This window comes from Brassica oleracea, chromosome C1, assembly GCF_000695525.1.
Source record: "Brassica oleracea var. oleracea cultivar TO1000 chromosome C1, BOL, whole genome shotgun sequence".
NCBI lineage: Eukaryota > Viridiplantae > Streptophyta > Magnoliopsida > Brassicales > Brassicaceae > Brassica > Brassica oleracea.
The window spans coordinates 42144752-42160331 of NC_027748.1; the positions used below are offsets into that span (position 1 = coordinate 42144752).

At 37.9% G+C, this 15580-nt stretch overlaps 4 protein-coding genes and 1 pseudogene across 4 annotated transcripts; 3 read left to right on the forward strand and 2 right to left on the reverse strand.

Moving 5' to 3' along the window:
* Nucleotides 1-1583: 1583 nt before the first annotated feature.
* Nucleotides 1584-7506, forward strand: LOC106330289 (probable ATP-dependent DNA helicase CHR12). The gene is made up of 12 exons (XM_013768802.1): nucleotides 1584-1923; nucleotides 3180-3336; nucleotides 3480-3544; nucleotides 3642-3830; nucleotides 4020-4169; nucleotides 4250-4645; nucleotides 4735-4994; nucleotides 5074-5292; nucleotides 5360-5567; nucleotides 5646-5799; nucleotides 5871-6476; nucleotides 6566-7506. The coding sequence occupies exons 1-12, from the start codon at nucleotides 1717-1719 to the stop codon at nucleotides 7234-7236; spliced, it is 3282 nt and encodes a 1093-aa protein (XP_013624256.1). The 5' UTR covers nucleotides 1584-1716; the 3' UTR covers nucleotides 7237-7506.
* A 108-nt stretch (nucleotides 7507-7614) lies between these two features.
* On the reverse strand, nucleotides 7615-8496 carry LOC106340833 (annotated as a pseudogene).
* Nucleotides 8497-9647: 1151 nt separating this feature from the next.
* On the forward strand, nucleotides 9648-12726 carry LOC106292294 (putative leucine-rich repeat receptor-like serine/threonine-protein kinase At2g14440). Its single transcript, XM_013727897.1, has 9 exons — nucleotides 9648-9873; nucleotides 9975-10527; nucleotides 10977-11437; nucleotides 11509-11644; nucleotides 11728-11799; nucleotides 11882-11950; nucleotides 12025-12096; nucleotides 12324-12395; nucleotides 12491-12726. The coding sequence occupies exons 1-9, from the start codon at nucleotides 9792-9794 to the stop codon at nucleotides 12528-12530; spliced, it is 1557 nt and encodes a 518-aa protein (XP_013583351.1). The 5' UTR covers nucleotides 9648-9791; the 3' UTR covers nucleotides 12531-12726.
* A 598-nt stretch (nucleotides 12727-13324) lies between these two features.
* LOC106340843 lies at nucleotides 13325-13987 on the reverse strand. Its single transcript, XM_013779677.1, has one exon. The coding sequence runs from the start codon at nucleotides 13985-13987 to the stop codon at nucleotides 13325-13327; it is 663 nt and encodes a 220-aa protein (XP_013635131.1).
* Nucleotides 13988-14778: 791 nt separating this feature from the next.
* LOC106340855 lies at nucleotides 14779-15351 on the forward strand. The gene has a single exon (XM_013779686.1). The coding sequence runs from the start codon at nucleotides 14779-14781 to the stop codon at nucleotides 15349-15351; it is 573 nt and encodes a 190-aa protein (XP_013635140.1).
* The last annotated feature ends 229 nt before the right edge of the window (nucleotides 15352-15580 follow it).

Consider the following 15580-nt stretch of genomic DNA (forward strand, 5'->3'; position numbering starts at 1 on the left):
AAATCCAACATTCGTGATCACAAACTAGACAGAAACAGTAGACGCAAATTTGGTTAATTCTTAAAAAAAAGTCATACGTTCCAGATACATTAACTATCCGACTCATTAGATACGATCTCTAGGACTTAAAAATACTTTTAGGTAATTATTAAGACACATACTTTAGTACTTTACACTAAGACTTCGGGATCAGATTCTCATAGACTAATTTTCATCCTTGCTCCCTTTGGATCTAGAACACAGGTCTTTGTGCAGCTTCTTAACCCTTTCTGTGAAGAATGTTTTCAGGTCCTCTAACTGAATCAAGGTATCAAAGGATAGTTTGTTGAGGCTTTCTTCAAGGAGAATGATTCTTGATAACATAAGGGAGCTCTGCAGTTCGAGAGCATTATGTAGCTGAAAAAAAAAAGAGAAAACAAATTTAAAATAGGTTATATAAACAAAGAAAGAAAAATACAAAGACAATATAATAACAAAATATATAAGAATTTTAATTTACCTCTTCTCCAACATTGACAATATAAAAAAACCATGTACATTTTTTCACTTATAGATTGATCTAGTCCATTACAAAAACAAACACACTCACAAGACTTTATGTTCTCATAGACTTGACTTTAACACCCTTTCAATGTAGATCTTCTCTCTAGCCAAGAAATATACAATTCCATAGAAGAATTGAAACATTGAATTTGATATCTTGGCAACTATCAATTTATACTTATTGGTTTGTATGAGTCTTGTGGCATTGCTCAGCCGGTTAAAAATCCCAAATTTTACTAATAAAATTCATGGCTTCCACCATGAATTGTGCATGGAAAATACATCTAAACTTTATCATGATTTGACTTATGTGTATTATTAATTCTGTATTACATTGCTATATGTTACACTGTATTTTCTCAATGCCTCTTTTGATTTCATGAACGCATCATTCACAAAGCATGCTAGTTTTGATCAACAATTAATAACTACTCAAATACTCAGTTTGTATGTATACTCATTGTAAAGTTAGATGTTATCCCTCTCTCTCCAGAATTTTTGATTGGAAGGGAATCTCTTAAGTTTTAACCTAACTTGTCCACCATACATACTTTTGTAAGCTCAATTAAGTCCTCTAATATAAGAAGATCTTGTTGATACTACAACTGGTTCGTGGTCAAAGTTAGAGAATCAACATATGAAAAAAGTCTCTAACCAAGAAACTACTTTTAAAACATTGTTTTTTTCACTCTATACAACTTCATGATCACCTTGAGAGGCTAAATTCATTTATGTTGGATCTGTTTCCTATTACTAGAACAAGGATTTTTTTTTTGAATCATCCAATTTAAAGTTATTATCACGAAAGTGTCGTCGTCCTAACACATACATAATTCTATAAGATGCATCAAGCGTCAATAATACATTTAGTGAAGAAAAATATCTCTAGTTGCAAAACTGAATAATTATAAAAGCCCAATAGATATAACTAATAAATGGGCCTTAACTACGGCCCATTAAGAATAAGTGGGGCGGGGGGTAGTAATGTAAATATAAGAAGTCGTGAAGCCAGATTCCAAATCTATCTCTCCGGTCTCATCTTTGTCTCGGTCTCTCTTTCTCTCGTGTGGGTGTGGGCAAAGGAGCGATTGAGAAGAGAAAAAAAAAAAGATAATACAAAAAAAAAAAAAAGAAATCAAATCGAAGGCGGATACACACACGAGAGTTCCCGCCATGGTGGCTCAGCAGCGAGGAGAGAGCAGCGTCGTCGTCGTCGAATCTCGGGAAGAGCCAGTTGAGACGACCAAGTCTCTGATCTGTGCTCTCAATTACATCTCTCGCGACCTTCCTTTGCCTCCTCACCTCTTCGCCGCCGTCTCTTCTATCTACCATGGCTCCTCCTCCTCTTCTCTCCCTCCCTCCGTCGTGTCTCCGCCGCCGGTAAGAGCCGTTCGATTGTTTGTCGATTAGGTTTGGAGTTTGTTGGCCCTGTGCAAGTACGTTAGGTTGTAAAGGTTCTTGCTTTATGTTGTTTCTCTGCCTCTAAGCTTATTCAATTGTTAATGAAGCATTAGGTTTTGGAGTTTGTTGGCTCTTCTATGCTTTTTGAGTTTCTTTACAAATTGCATGTTTTTAGTTGGCTTTGTTTGTTCATTAGATGGTAAAGGTTCTTGCTTTACGGTGTTTCTCTGCCTATAAGCTTATTCAATTGCTTCTGGAGAATTAGGTTTGGAGTTTGTTGGTTCTGTGCTTTCTCTCTGCTTGAGTTTCTAGGATAATTGCATGTTTTCAGTGGCTCTGTTTGTGCATTGAGTTCTAAAGCTTGTAGCTTTAATGGTCTTTCTGTTCCTGTAAGCCATTCAAGTCTCTCTCTCTTTTGTGGTCCTGTGAGTTTTAATTATGAAGCATTAGGTTTCTTTCATCTCGAGTTTCTATTAAATTGCATGTTTTCAGTGGCTTTGTTTGTTCACTAAGGTTGTAGATTTAATGGTCTTTCTCCGCTTTTAAGCTCTTCAAGTCTCTCTCCTTTATGGTCATGTGAGTTGTTTATGGAGCATTAGGTTTGGGGTTTGTTGGCTCTTTACTTTCTCTCTTCTTGACTTTATAGGATAATTGCATGTTTTCAGTGGCTTTGTTTGTTAATTGAGTTCTAAAGGTTGTAGCTTTAATGGTCTTTCTCAGCTTGTAAGCTATTCAATCTTACCTCTTTTGTGGTCCTGTGATTTGTTTCTGGAGCATTAGGTTTGGAGTTTGTTGGCTCTTTTAGGATACTGCATCTTTTCAGTGGCTTCTTTGTGCATTTAGTTCTAAAGGTTTTAGCTTTTATGTTCTTTCTCCCCTTGTAAGCCATTCAAGTCTCTCTCCTTTGTGGTCCTGTGAGTTGTTTATGGAGCATTAGGTTTGTAGTTTGTTGGTACTGTGCTTTCTCTCTTTTCGAGTTTCTATGATGTTTTCAGTGGCTTTGTTTGTTCATTAAGTTGTAAAAGTTGCTGCTTTAATGGTCTTTCTCCCTCTGTAAGCTATTCAATTCTATCTCTTTCGTGGTCCTGTGAGTTGTTTATGGAGCATTAGTTTTTGGAGTTTGTTGGCTCTGTGCTTTCTATCTTCTTGAGTTTCTAGGATACTGCATGTTTTCAGTGGCTTTGTTTGTTCATTGAGTTGTAAAGGTTGTAGCTTTAATGGTATATGTTGTGCAGGGCAATGATTTTACTCCTTATGGAGGTGATTTGATGGGAGAGTTTGAGGATGCACTTTTGAAGCAGAGAACGAACATTGAATCAGGCTCTCGATTGACAGAATTGCAGGATAATCGGAACAAGACTCTTATCCAACGCCGATTATCTGAGCTTGAAGGTTAAATTCCATAATCCCATTCTCCTAATTTACTTCAAAACCATTCACAAGTTGTAATCTTTCTTACCTCAGAACAATTTTGAACTATTCTTTGTTCAAGAGGAATGCACTTGCTGATGTTGTTGTCTTGTGTTTTATATCAGAATTACCTTCCACCAGAGGTGAAGACTTGCAAGGGAAGTGCTTACTCGAGCTTTATGGGCTAAAGGTATCGTCAGATGTTCTCAGTGATAGTTGCTATTATGTTACGATTGTTTGAGTTTGTGATGTGTTTGGTATTGACGTTTTACATTGGTGAGTCGCAGCTACGAGAGTTGCAAAGCAAGGTTCGAACAGAGGTGAGCTCGGAGTTCTGGCTACGTATGAACTGTGCTGATGTCAGTAGCCAACTGTTTGACTGGGGTATGATGCGGTTGCCTCGTCCTTGGTATGGTGTTGGAGATCCTTTTGCTACGGAAGCTGATGATCAATTCAGAAAGAAACGTGATGCCGAGGTCATTTACTTTCTTACAATTAGTAATTGAGTAGCCAAACTGATATAAGGCCCTTTTTAACAATGGCTCTTATATCTTACATGGATAAAGAATTGAAACTTTCTAGTGCATATGACATGATAGATTGTTTATAGTTTTCAAACTTCTTGCTTTGTATCGCTGATGCATTTGACTTCTTTTTTTTTTAAGAGGGTGTCACGTTTAGAAGAGGAGGAGAAGAATCTGATTGAAACCGCCAAGAGGAAATTCTTTGCAGAAGTACTCAATGCAGTTCGTGAGTTCCAGTTGCAAATCCAAGCGACTCAGAAACGCCGCAGGCAAAGAAACGATGGTGTGCAGGTATGATATCATCTACATATGCATTTATCTTGAAGGTAGTTCAGATATCTTATTTTTTGTTTCTACATTGTGTATAACAGGCATGGCATGGGAGACAAAGACAGCGTGCAACCCGTGCTGAAAAGTTGAGGCTAATGGCCCTTAAATCCGATGATCAAGAAGCATACATGAAACTAGTAAAGGAGAGTAAAAACGAAAGGCTCACCACTCTTCTAGAAGAGACTAACAAACTCCTTGCTAATCTGGGAGCTGCTGTTCAGCGTCAGAAAGATGCTAAACTACCAGATGGCATTGATCCACTGAAAGACTCAGAATCTGATTTATCTGAGCTTGACGCTCCAAAAGGCGAACCGTTACAGGATTTGCTTCCTGATCAGGATATTGACGTCACTGAATCTGATAATAATGATGACTCCAATGATTTACTTGAAGGCCAGAGGCAGTATAACTCTGCTATCCATTCAATTCAAGAGAAGGTAATGTTGGTCTATATAATACATTTATTAACAGTTTGTTTAAATATATTAACAGGTTGATTTAAGTAGAAGATATGTGCATTTAACAGGTAACGGAGCAGCCTTCGCTTCTTAAAGGTGGGGAACTAAGATCTTACCAAATAGAAGGGCTCCAATGGATGGTCTCTCTATTCAACAACAACCTTAATGGGATTTTAGCTGATGAGATGGGTTTGGGGAAAACCATCCAAACAATCTCGTTGATTGCTTATCTTCTGGAGAATAAAGGTGTGCCTGGTCCTTATCTGATAGTGGCTCCAAAGGCTGTGCTACCAAACTGGGTAAACGAGTTTGCTTTATGGGTACCAAGGTATGTGACAAAACAGTTTTACTCCCATTGGGATGAGTCTGAAATATAATCCATTGTGTTTTCTTTTTTTTTTTGACAGCATTGCAGCTTATCTTTATGATGGACGTTTGGAGGAAAGAAAAGCAATCAGGGAGAAAATTGCAGGAGAAGGGAAGTTCAACGTGTTGATAACCCACTATGATCTCATCATGAGAGACAAAGCATTTTTGAAGAAAATTGATTGGCACTACATGATTGTTGATGAAGGACATCGTCTGAAGAACCATGAATCTGCTCTCGCTAAGACTCTACTAACAGGGTAACATCACTATATTTAGTTTCTCTGATGTTAGCTTGACTGTTAATGTTTATATTGGATTTTGCAGGTATCGGATAAAACGGAGACTTCTCTTAACCGGGACACCCATACAGAACAGCCTTCAAGAGCTATGGTCACTGCTTAATTTTCTCCTTCCTCACATCTTTAACTCGGTTCAGAACTTCGAGGAATGGTTTAATGCTCCGTTTGCTGATCGTGCTAATGTTAGTCTTACGGATGAAGAGGAGCTGTTGGTTATCCACCGTCTGCATCATGTTGGTTCTTCTACACTCTATTTTTTTCCTTAAAATTTTCGTACAAAATTGTTCAATGTGATTCACTGTCGCTTTCAGGTTATAAGACCGTTTATACTGAGAAGGAAAAAGGACGAAGTAGAGAAGTTCCTTCCTGGGAAGACACAGGTGATACTGAAGTGTGATATGTCAGCGTGGCAGAAAGTTTATTACAAACAAGTTACAGACATGGGCAGAGTTGGCCTTCAAACAGGTTTGTAGCTTAATTCACTTATAATCTCTCTCTATACACTCATCTCTAAGTAAAGCTGTGATCCGATGCAGGATCTGGGAAGTCAAAGAGTCTGCAGAATCTAACGATGCAACTGAGAAAGTGTTGTAACCATCCGTACCTATTCGTTGGAGGAGAGTACAACATGTGGAAGAAACCTGAGATTGTGAGAGCTTCAGGGAAATTCGAGCTCCTCGACCGTCTCCTTCCAAAGCTACGCAAGGCCGGGCATAGAATCCTGCTCTTCTCTCAGATGACTCGTCTCATTGACATTCTCGAGATTTATCTGACGCTTAACGATTTCAAGTACCTAAGACTCGACGGTACCACAAAGACGGATCAAAGAGGGCTTTTGCTGAAGCAGTTCAACGAGCCGGACTCTCCCTACTTCATGTTTCTTCTGAGCACGCGCGCGGGAGGTCTCGGTCTGAACTTGCAGACTGCAGACACTGTTATTATCTTTGACAGTGATTGGAACCCACAGATGGACCAACAGGCTGAGGATCGAGCCCATAGGATAGGGCAGAAGAAGGAAGTTAGAGTGTTTGTTTTGGTTAGCGTTGGCTCCGTTGAAGAAGTGATATTGGAGCGTGCAAAGCAGAAGATGGGGATTGATGCTAAAGTCATACAAGCTGGTCTTTTCAACACAACTTCCACAGGTAAAAAGTCTCTGTAAAACAAATATTTAATAATGTATGTTTCGAAATGGTTGGTTCGTAATGTGTGTTTTGTGATTTATTAATAACAGCACAAGACAGGAGAGATATGCTTGAAGAGCTCATGCGCAAAGGAACAAGCTCTCTAGGGAACGATGTCCCCAGTGAGAGGGAAATAAACCGGCTCGCGGCTCGTAGTGAGGATGAGTTTTGGATGTTTGAGAGAATGGACGAGGAGAGGAGAAGGAAGGAGAGTTACAGAACCCGTCTGATGCAAGAGCAGGAAGTGCCAGAGTGGGCATACACCACACACAGCCAAGATGACAAGTCTAACAACGCGAAATACCATTTTGGGAGTGTCACAGGCAAGCGTAAGCGTAAAGAAATTGTTTATAGCGACTCATTGAGCGAGGTGCAGTGGATGAAAGCTGTGGAGAGCGGTGAAGACGTGTCAGCATACTCTCTTAAACAGAGGGCAAGCAAGACAAAGACATCGGCGAGTAAAAAAGCGGTAGAGCCTATCCAAGTGGTGAGTGATGAGACGAGCGAGGAAGAGGAAGAAGAGGAAAGAGCTCAGGAGATGAGTGGGAAACAGAGAGTAGAGAAGTCTGAGGAAGAAGAAGAAGAAGATGGTGAAGAAGAGAATGATGAAAAGCCAATATTCAAGTGGAGTTCTCATAAGAAGAAAAGGTCGAGGTACTCTTTTACGTGTTCTTCATCTGACTCTAGAGCTCAAAGTTCCAATGGAAGTAGAAGAAACTGAGGTGAGATCTGAGTTGAGTTTGGTCTCTTCTTCTTCTACCTGTATGTTTGTGTGTTTTAGAAGTCTTTTAGAGAAGTATTTTCTTCTTGCCAATGCAACTTGAACTCATGCCATTCTAACATGTAATGCATTTATTTTAGATGGTCTCGGGTTAAGTTTAGTTATTTTCTTATATAGAACGATTCTAGATTCGGCGTTGAAAACCCTTCATCAAAAAGAAAAAAACATATGTAATATTTTTTCAGAAGAATTAAGAGACCAATTTATTTTCTTGATCCAAAATCTCTTTAATACTAATGTTCTAAAACGTTGCATAGGCGAAATGATTATTGAAAATGCGGTTTGTTCAAATTGTTTAAACCGTTATCATCCTCATTATCATCCCCCATTTACTCCATCAGGGTCATTCTCATCAAAAGTCCAAAGTAACTTGGGACGATTCTTGAATATCTCCCTAACTTCTTCAATGCCTTTTAACTGAAATCACATTCCCATCAATGTTTAACATCTCGAAACCTTTTCTCTTGACAACAACATGAGCTAAACTCAATGCTCCTTCTCTTCTCAGGTCATTGTAGCTCGTATCAATATATCTCGAATCCAAGCCTTCCATACTAATTATTATGTACAAAGTACAATAACAACACATCCCTCACCTTTTAGATCATTCTTGGACAAGTTCAACCTTTTCAGATGTCGCTTTGCTTCCAAACAAGCTGCAATATCTGGAGCGGCCTCATAGGTTTTGTTATTTCCAGCCATTTCTATAACTTTTAAGAGATGGAGCAGAGTTCTTGATAACGTTTACTAGAACTATAGTACCCTTTTTTTTTAATTATAGAGGGATGTCGTGGTCTCAAGTCCAGACTAGTCACGTGTTGCCACGTGTCGGTCATCTGTCTCTGGCGATGCCGAAATGTTAATTTACTCATAGATACACCAACTTTTATGTGATTTCAAGTTAATCGACGGTGACAAAGTTCTAGCTGGGACTCGAACTCTGTCACCGTATTGGGTTTTTGTTTCAAGTTAATCACCACCGGACCACAAATCCCGGTTTAACTATAGTACCTTCATTCTCTAGATTAGTAATTTAGTATAACTTAGGTTAATTATAGTCAAGAAGTTGAAGTTTGGAAAGAAGTTGCTCATAGAAACACCAACTTTTATGCTATTGTGACAAAGGGTTTTCATGTGAGGACAAGTCTCAAATGCATTCTCCTCTAGGGCCCCCTCCTTGGTTAAGTTATTGTCCACCATCTTTATCCCGAGCTCCTCCTCTCGCGTGAATCAACATCCTTATCATTTGCTCCTCGCTTCCTGAAAATAAAATTTTCTAGATTTATTTTTTGTTCCAAAATGATAGATTTTCTAAAATTTTAAGATACTTTTAATAGTTAATGTTGAAAAATTGTATATTTTTAAGAAACATTAATTGAAAATATTTGAATTGGTTGAATACTATTAGTTGATATTTATTGAAAAATGTATAGTAAAATAAATAATAAATTCAATTGTAAAAAGTTAATAGTTTTTTTAATATGCGTGAATACTCTAGAAAATTTATTTTTCGGGAACACAGGAATATTAATTTAACAATAGTCCATTAAATAAATAATATTTTACTGAGATTTTGGACCGTCGTGGTCGGCCACAAAGTAGACGTGCATGAGTTTTCGACAAAAAGTGCAAATATTATTGTAATATTTAACAGGTGTAATTTAACAGGTGTAATTTTTTCTTAATTATTTCGAGCACATGAAAATGAAATCTTGAGGGGCCACGAACACGCTTTGCATCCAAAGCTTTAAATGCAAATTTGCATTGAAGTAAGCAAATAAAAAAAAATACTGAGGTAACGTAAAGTATTACAAAGTGTCTCCAAATAAGTATTCAAAGTTTGAGAGATAGTATAGTTTAGTTAAGTTAACAATGTTAATGAATCTTACACTTTTGGATAAGAACCTAAGTTAGTAAATAAAATATATGTGTACATCTTTTTTTTTCTCTGGACATACACTTATATTAAACATAAAAATACTAAACAAATTAGATAGTCTGATAAACCGGAAACAAAGTTTGAGTAATTAAATTGATCTTTTCAAACCGCATGAAACATCATAAAAGAAACAACTACTACTAAATGAAAAGGTTAAACTGATACATCCAGTACACATTACGTAAGTATATCATGGAACCACAAATATAATGTTTTTGTTTGAAGATATTCAGAAAATTGAAAGAAAAGCTAGGCCTGAATCGAACCGGTTTTGACCGCCGGTTTAATTCTCAGTTCTCACATAGACCTTCTTCCCTAACAGAAATAACAGAAATAATAAAATAATTACTTTACTTTCTAGAAGAAAACCAAAAATGAAAGAACCAAAAAAAATACCTAACTTGGAATACAAATAAAGAGATCACGTCGTCATCTTCTTCAACCTCTCTGACCTGTTCTCTTCTGTTCTGTTCCTCTCTGCTTTTTCCTCATTCCTCATCTCTGGAGCTGGAGGGTCAGGTCAACCTCCTCCCCCCTCCTTCTTCCAACCGCCGCCATGCCCTACCTCCGCCTCATTCTCCTCCTCGCCGTCTTATCCCTCGTCTCTTCCTCTCTCTCTCAGCCCTCTCCTCCCTCCGGTACGCCCTCCATCTCTCTCTCATCCCCTTCGTTCAATTCCGTAGGTTCGGGATACCTCCAGGTTAATTAAAAAAATGTATTTCTGATTTTTTTAATTTAGCTATTCTGATCGACTGCGGCGCCTCCGCCTCCTCTGTAATCAACGGCCGTAAATGGCAATCCGACACGGATCTCATCTCCACAGGAACATCCAAGAACGTCTCCGGACAAGTCCTGGACCAAATCTTATCAACCCTCAGATCCTTCCCTCTTAACCCTTCCGCCACTCGTCGCAAGTTTTGCTACGTCATCAGCGTCTCTCGTGGATGGAAGTACATGATCAGGACGACTTATTTCTACGGAGGAGTCAACGGAAAGGACACTCCTCCGCCGGTTTTCGATCAGATCGTCGACGGGACGCTTTGGGGAGTTGTTAATACCACTGCTGATTATGCAGACGGTTTAGCTTCTTATTACGAAGGTGTTTTCTTAGCGCAGGGGAAGTCCATAAGCGTATGCATTGCTTCGAATACGTATACGAGTTCGGATCCGTTTATCTCGGCCTTGGAGGTTGTTAGGCTTGATGGTACTGTTTATAATTCTACTAAGTTCAAAGAGTTTGGGATGAGTCTTGTTGCTAGGCATGCTTTTGGGTACAGTGGACCAATCATCAGGTAAGCTCCTAGAGAATAGTACACAGCTCTTAAGGATTAGTGGTTTGGTATAGTATGAAAGGTTGAATGTTTTGATATGAATGCAATGTTGTCAATACTAGGAATGATTTTGAACAGAGCCGATCATGGATATAGGCAAGTGAAACATTGGCCTATAACTACTAAATTTCTAAATTTCAAGGTCTCCAAAATTATTTAGATAATTTTTATTAAAACTCTTACTAAATTGTCTATAATTCCCCAAACTCTTGAACTTGTTATTGATATTGTTCACCGTTTTGTTTGTTCATACAAGCAGTGTGGTTATATTTCCAATTTACTTGACTCATTCTTGTGATTGGACTGTTTTGATCTAAGATCTTGTTTCTTCCATGTTTCAGTAGTAGTTTGTTGTTTTTTCAGTCTTTCTTTTGTTAATCTATAAGGATTTAAATATGTGTTGCTTTCAGGTTTCCAGATGATGAGTTTGATAGGTTTTGGGAGCCATACTCGCTAAACTCGACAGTACCAAACAATCGAAAACTAGAAGTTTCTGGTTTCTGGAACCTCCCGCCTTCGAGGATATTCAACACTGATCTAAGAGCTAACCAGGTGCAACCTCTGGAGTTCACATGGCCCCCAATGCCCTTGAAAAACTCTTTTTATTACATCGCGCTATACTTTGCCCATGACTCTGATTCGTTGGGAGATGGAACAAGAGTCTTTGATGTTTCTGTGAATGGTATAGCATATTATAAAGACCTCTCTGTCTCTCCAGCTGGTTTGGTTATATTTGCAAGCAGGTGGCCGCTTGAAGGTCTCACAACGTTGACTCTAACTCCTACGAGTGATTCAACTCTTGCTCCTCTTGTTAATGGTGGTGAAATGTTTGAGTTGATATCTCTTGGAGGGAGAACTCTTGTTCGAGATGGTAATGACTGTTAGTTAGATAAGCTATTAAATGCTGATAACATGCTGACTTTGTGTTTTTTTTTTGTGCAGCGACTGCTCTGAATGCTATTAAAAGAAGTTTCAAGAACGTACCGGTTGATTGGAACGGAGATCCATGTATGCCTAAAAACTACTCGTGGACTGGTGTTACATGCTCTGATGGCCCTCGAATTCGCATAGTAGCTTTGTGAGTTGGAATGTCGTCTGTGTTTTTGTTATGCATTAGTTTGAAACTTACTGATAGTTTTCTTAATCCATTGTTGTTCACAGGAACTTAACTAGTATGGGACTTTCAGGTTCTCTAGCACCTCAAGTTTCCAAATTAACAGCATTATCCTCTATGTAAGGAACCTTGACCAGTGAAGAGTTAGTACTATGCCTCAACGTTAAAAAACAGAAATTAATATTCATGTGTTTTGAACAGTTGGCTGGGGAACAATTCTCTCACTGGAAGTATACCTGACTTAGGCTCACTCAAGTTTCTGGAATCAGTGTAAGCAGCTAGTTCTTATATGTGGCATTTGATCAGAGAGATTTATAAGCTAATCTCATCACTTTTCCTTGTAGGCACTTGGAAAACAACCGTTTCAATGGAGCTTTTCCTTCATTTTTCGGTGGAGTGCCGCGATTGCGTGAGCTGTAAGTTTCAGTTCTAATATTACTTATATACAGTCCTTTGATTACTCTAGATGTGCATATGGTCTGATTCTTCTGCTCAAGATTCTTGCCTTGTGGATGGAAAAAACATTACACCTTTAGTCTTTTAGCTTTACTTTTTAAGATTCAAAGGCCATAGTAAACAATGCACTACATTCTCATGTCCATAGTGATGAGTTTCTGACTTAGTATGTTTTGTGGACCATTAGGTTCTTGCAAAACAATAACCTAACTGGCAAGATTCCTAGCAATCTTCTTCAGAAGCCAGGACTTGAGCTAAGGTAAGCTATCAAAACTCCAAGAGTGGTTTTTCACCATACAAATCTGAAATATAAATTGGCTAATACAAATCCTCTCTGATGCTTTATTACTTCAGGGTTTCTGGTAATCCCTTTTTGACTCAACCGCCACGTTGATTCAGCCCGTTTAAGAAGAAGACGACAATGATTTGAGTTTGTGTTATAGTTTTGTAAATTAGAAGCTTCACGTGTATATCATCCTACTTTAACATATATCTGAATGCTTCATTCTTTTATTTACTTACTTTGGGGGACAAGGGATTACTGATTGCATATGTTGTGTAATGAATACAAAAAATATACATCATTGTTGTATTATGAGTCTTTGTGATAAACAGAGTTTAAGTGTTTTTCTCTATTGAGGTCAGTGATGCACTGATGGTTCTCAACTAGATCCATTCTCACCTGGAATCAGACTTTTAGAGATTTTTTTTTGGGATCAAAAATATCTATCAATATGCTAAATAAGATGTCATAAGAGTACAAGAGTAGTGTGAATAAAGAGAGCTGTAGTCTGTAAAAAGTGGAGCCTAGTTCCAAAATGGTGAAGCAGAATCAATTAGTGCTGAGAATAGTAAATTTTAGAAAACATCTGAATCTTGCATGTGCCCATCACTCTTTCATCATCATTAACTAACAAACAGATTATTACTCTGCTCTTTCTATCTCATGGCTCATCATTTTTTTTTTGTTATTGTCATTTACTCTTTTGTCTCCCACATTTCACAATTCAACATACAACATATCTAAATCACATCTTCATATGAAAATGGAGATTAAGAACAGAGGAACAGATTTTACTCTAATTAAAAAAAAATACACTTTAAAAATGCTTAATCACATGCATTAGAGTTACATATCACATGAGAAACCGAACTAATCAACCAAATAAGCTGTGTCAAATAAAAAGATTAAAGCTTGCTTTTCTCTGCTCTGTTCTTCTTAAGCCTAAGCGACGGAAACAGAGGAGGCAATGAAACAGAGGATTTAGAAGGAGGAGTGCAAACAGGGACGTGAATCATCGGCCTTATCCTCACACTCGTCGACGATCTCGTCCTCTCTAATCCTTTCTTACCTCTCTTCCCTTCTCTCTTATCCTCAAGCGAGCTAGATGATGACGTGGACGATGACGGAGACAGAGAGGACTTCACCGACGAAGAGCTCCTCTGTTTCTTCAAACGCAAAAGCTCTTTCCAAAGAACTGTGCATTTCGGAGGACGTGGAGATGGGTCTTCGTCTATAAACCAACACACTCTGTTCTTACTACTATCGTCACTCGTCATCGCTGCTTCCACTTTACGACTCTCTTCTTCTTCGTTGGTCTTCAAGTTAACGTTTTTAAGCTTCTCTGAGTGCTTTTCTTGCCATAAAGGAAGCAACTTTCCTTCAGAGAAGAGTTCGTCGGCGGTGTGCATCCTCTCTGGACTCGCATTCTCCGACAAGAACTCAAAGTCGGAGACTTTCACTGACCCTTTGACGATTTCTTTCTCCAGCTCTGTGCAGATGAAATCTCCACCGTCAGAGAAAGAGATACGAGGTCCAATCAACGGTGGTGATTCAGTCTCTGAAACCATATCTTTCTACTTATGAATCGTGCTATAGACGTGTGTCTGAAGGAGAGGTTTTAAAAGGAGAAACAGAGTGAATTTATAAATTAATTATTTAATTATAATTAAAATTAAAATGAGTTTAGAATTAGTACTAAAGAGGAAGACGACCACGTAGACACGTTAGGGGGAGACACAAGGAGACAAATTACAGACAATGTAATTAGATTTATAAGTTTTAAGAGTATTAAAGAATTTAAGTGTAGAGACGAGCCATGCAATTGTAGAATTATATAGTGATTAAAATCTTGCAGCGATCGAGATTGAATTTATAAGAAAAGAATGGTCGGTCAATGGGAGTTGGGACTTAATTGCATGAAGGAGGGTAATAAAACAGCTAAGACATATGTCGGTACATGATTATCGTGAACAGCCAATCATACTTTAAAATATTTTTTACCAATTGAACAATAATCTGCTACCACTACAATACCATTCTGTGAATATTTTGGATCTCGTATATAAGTTATGGATGCAATAAATCCAAGAAATCTTTACAAATCAATGATTCAAAGTAGGTGTGGTTGTCTCAAAGGGAAGGGATATTAAGCTAAATCTGAATGTTAAAAAAACTTCCACCTTAATTACTGTCATACACTGAATACAATTATCACAGATCGATGTATCCAAACTCATTCTTTTTATGTTTTATCTATCCTTTGTATGAAATTCATAGTATAAAATAGCATACTAGCTCTGTGAACTATAATACATTTTAGATAAACAAGAGTATTCCATATAACATCAGTATAATAGTCATGACCAAACTACGCATTTGCTATTTAGCTTCTGGTGTCATTTGCATCCTCTTCATCAGCTTCATGATCACCTTAGTTCTTGCGCAAACCGTGTTCAAACCAAAACATCCTCTACTACAAACCGTGTCTTCAACTGTCGAAGATGTATCCACATATGTATCGCCAACGCTTGATGTCCAGCTAAATTTTACTCTTACACTTCAGATGCTGATGACGAATCCTAACCTTGCAGATTTCGAATACAAGACGGTGGAAAATTTAGTTTATTACAGAGATATTCTAGTGGGAAATCTCACTCTTCCTTCGACTACACTCCCAGCCAAAGGCTCAGTGCTTTTGCCATGTCCTCTAGTACTTCAGATCGATAAATTTGTTGCAGATTTAGGTGATATTTTGCAAGATATATTGCAAAGAAAAATTGTGATAGAGACGAAGGCAAATATGCCTGGAACAATCACAGTGTTGGGAATATTTAAGGCACACTTACATACATTATCGCATTGTAAACTCGTACTTAGCTTTCCTTCAATGGAAGTGGAGATGCAAGTGTGTGAGCTTGACACTAACCTATAAAACGTTGATGTTTTCTCAGGTGAACATGTTTAAGGTTAGTAGGGAAGAGTTACTCTTCATGTAATCATATTGTTTATTTTTTCATTTCATTTTTATCTTGATGTTTGTTTAAGTTACTTCCACATGAATTCAAAGTGATAATAAGGAAAAAATGTGTATGATTATCTGTCTATGCAAAGAGAAAAACTAAACTCTCAAAGAAAGAAATAAACAGTTTAAGTTGTAAACC

Excerpts from the sequence above, each read along its gene's own strand:
- LOC106330289 (XM_013768802.1), top strand. The coding sequence starts at position 1,717 with ATGGTGGCTCAGCAGCGAGGAGAGAGCAGCGTCGTCGTCGTCGAATCT. Across the intron at positions 3,831-4,019 it reads GAAAGAAACGTGATGCCGAG|AGGGTGTCACGTTTAGAAGA; the intron begins GTCATTTACTTT and ends TTTTTTTTTAAG. Across the intron at positions 4,646-4,734 it reads TCCATTCAATTCAAGAGAAG|GTAACGGAGCAGCCTTCGCT; the intron begins GTAATGTTGGTC and ends TGCATTTAACAG.
- LOC106292294 (XM_013727897.1), top strand. The coding sequence starts at position 9,792 with ATGCCCTACCTCCGCCTCATTCTCCTCCTCGCCGTCTTATCCCTCGTC. Across the intron at positions 11,645-11,727 it reads CGAATTCGCATAGTAGCTTT|GAACTTAACTAGTATGGGAC; the intron begins GTGAGTTGGAAT and ends TGTTGTTCACAG. Across the intron at positions 11,800-11,881 it reads TTAACAGCATTATCCTCTAT|TTGGCTGGGGAACAATTCTC; the intron begins GTAAGGAACCTT and ends TGTTTTGAACAG.
- LOC106340843 (XM_013779677.1), bottom strand. The coding sequence starts at position 13,987 with ATGGTTTCAGAGACTGAATCACCACCGTTGATTGGACCTCGTATCTCT.
- LOC106340855 (XM_013779686.1), top strand. The coding sequence starts at position 14,779 with ATGACCAAACTACGCATTTGCTATTTAGCTTCTGGTGTCATTTGCATC.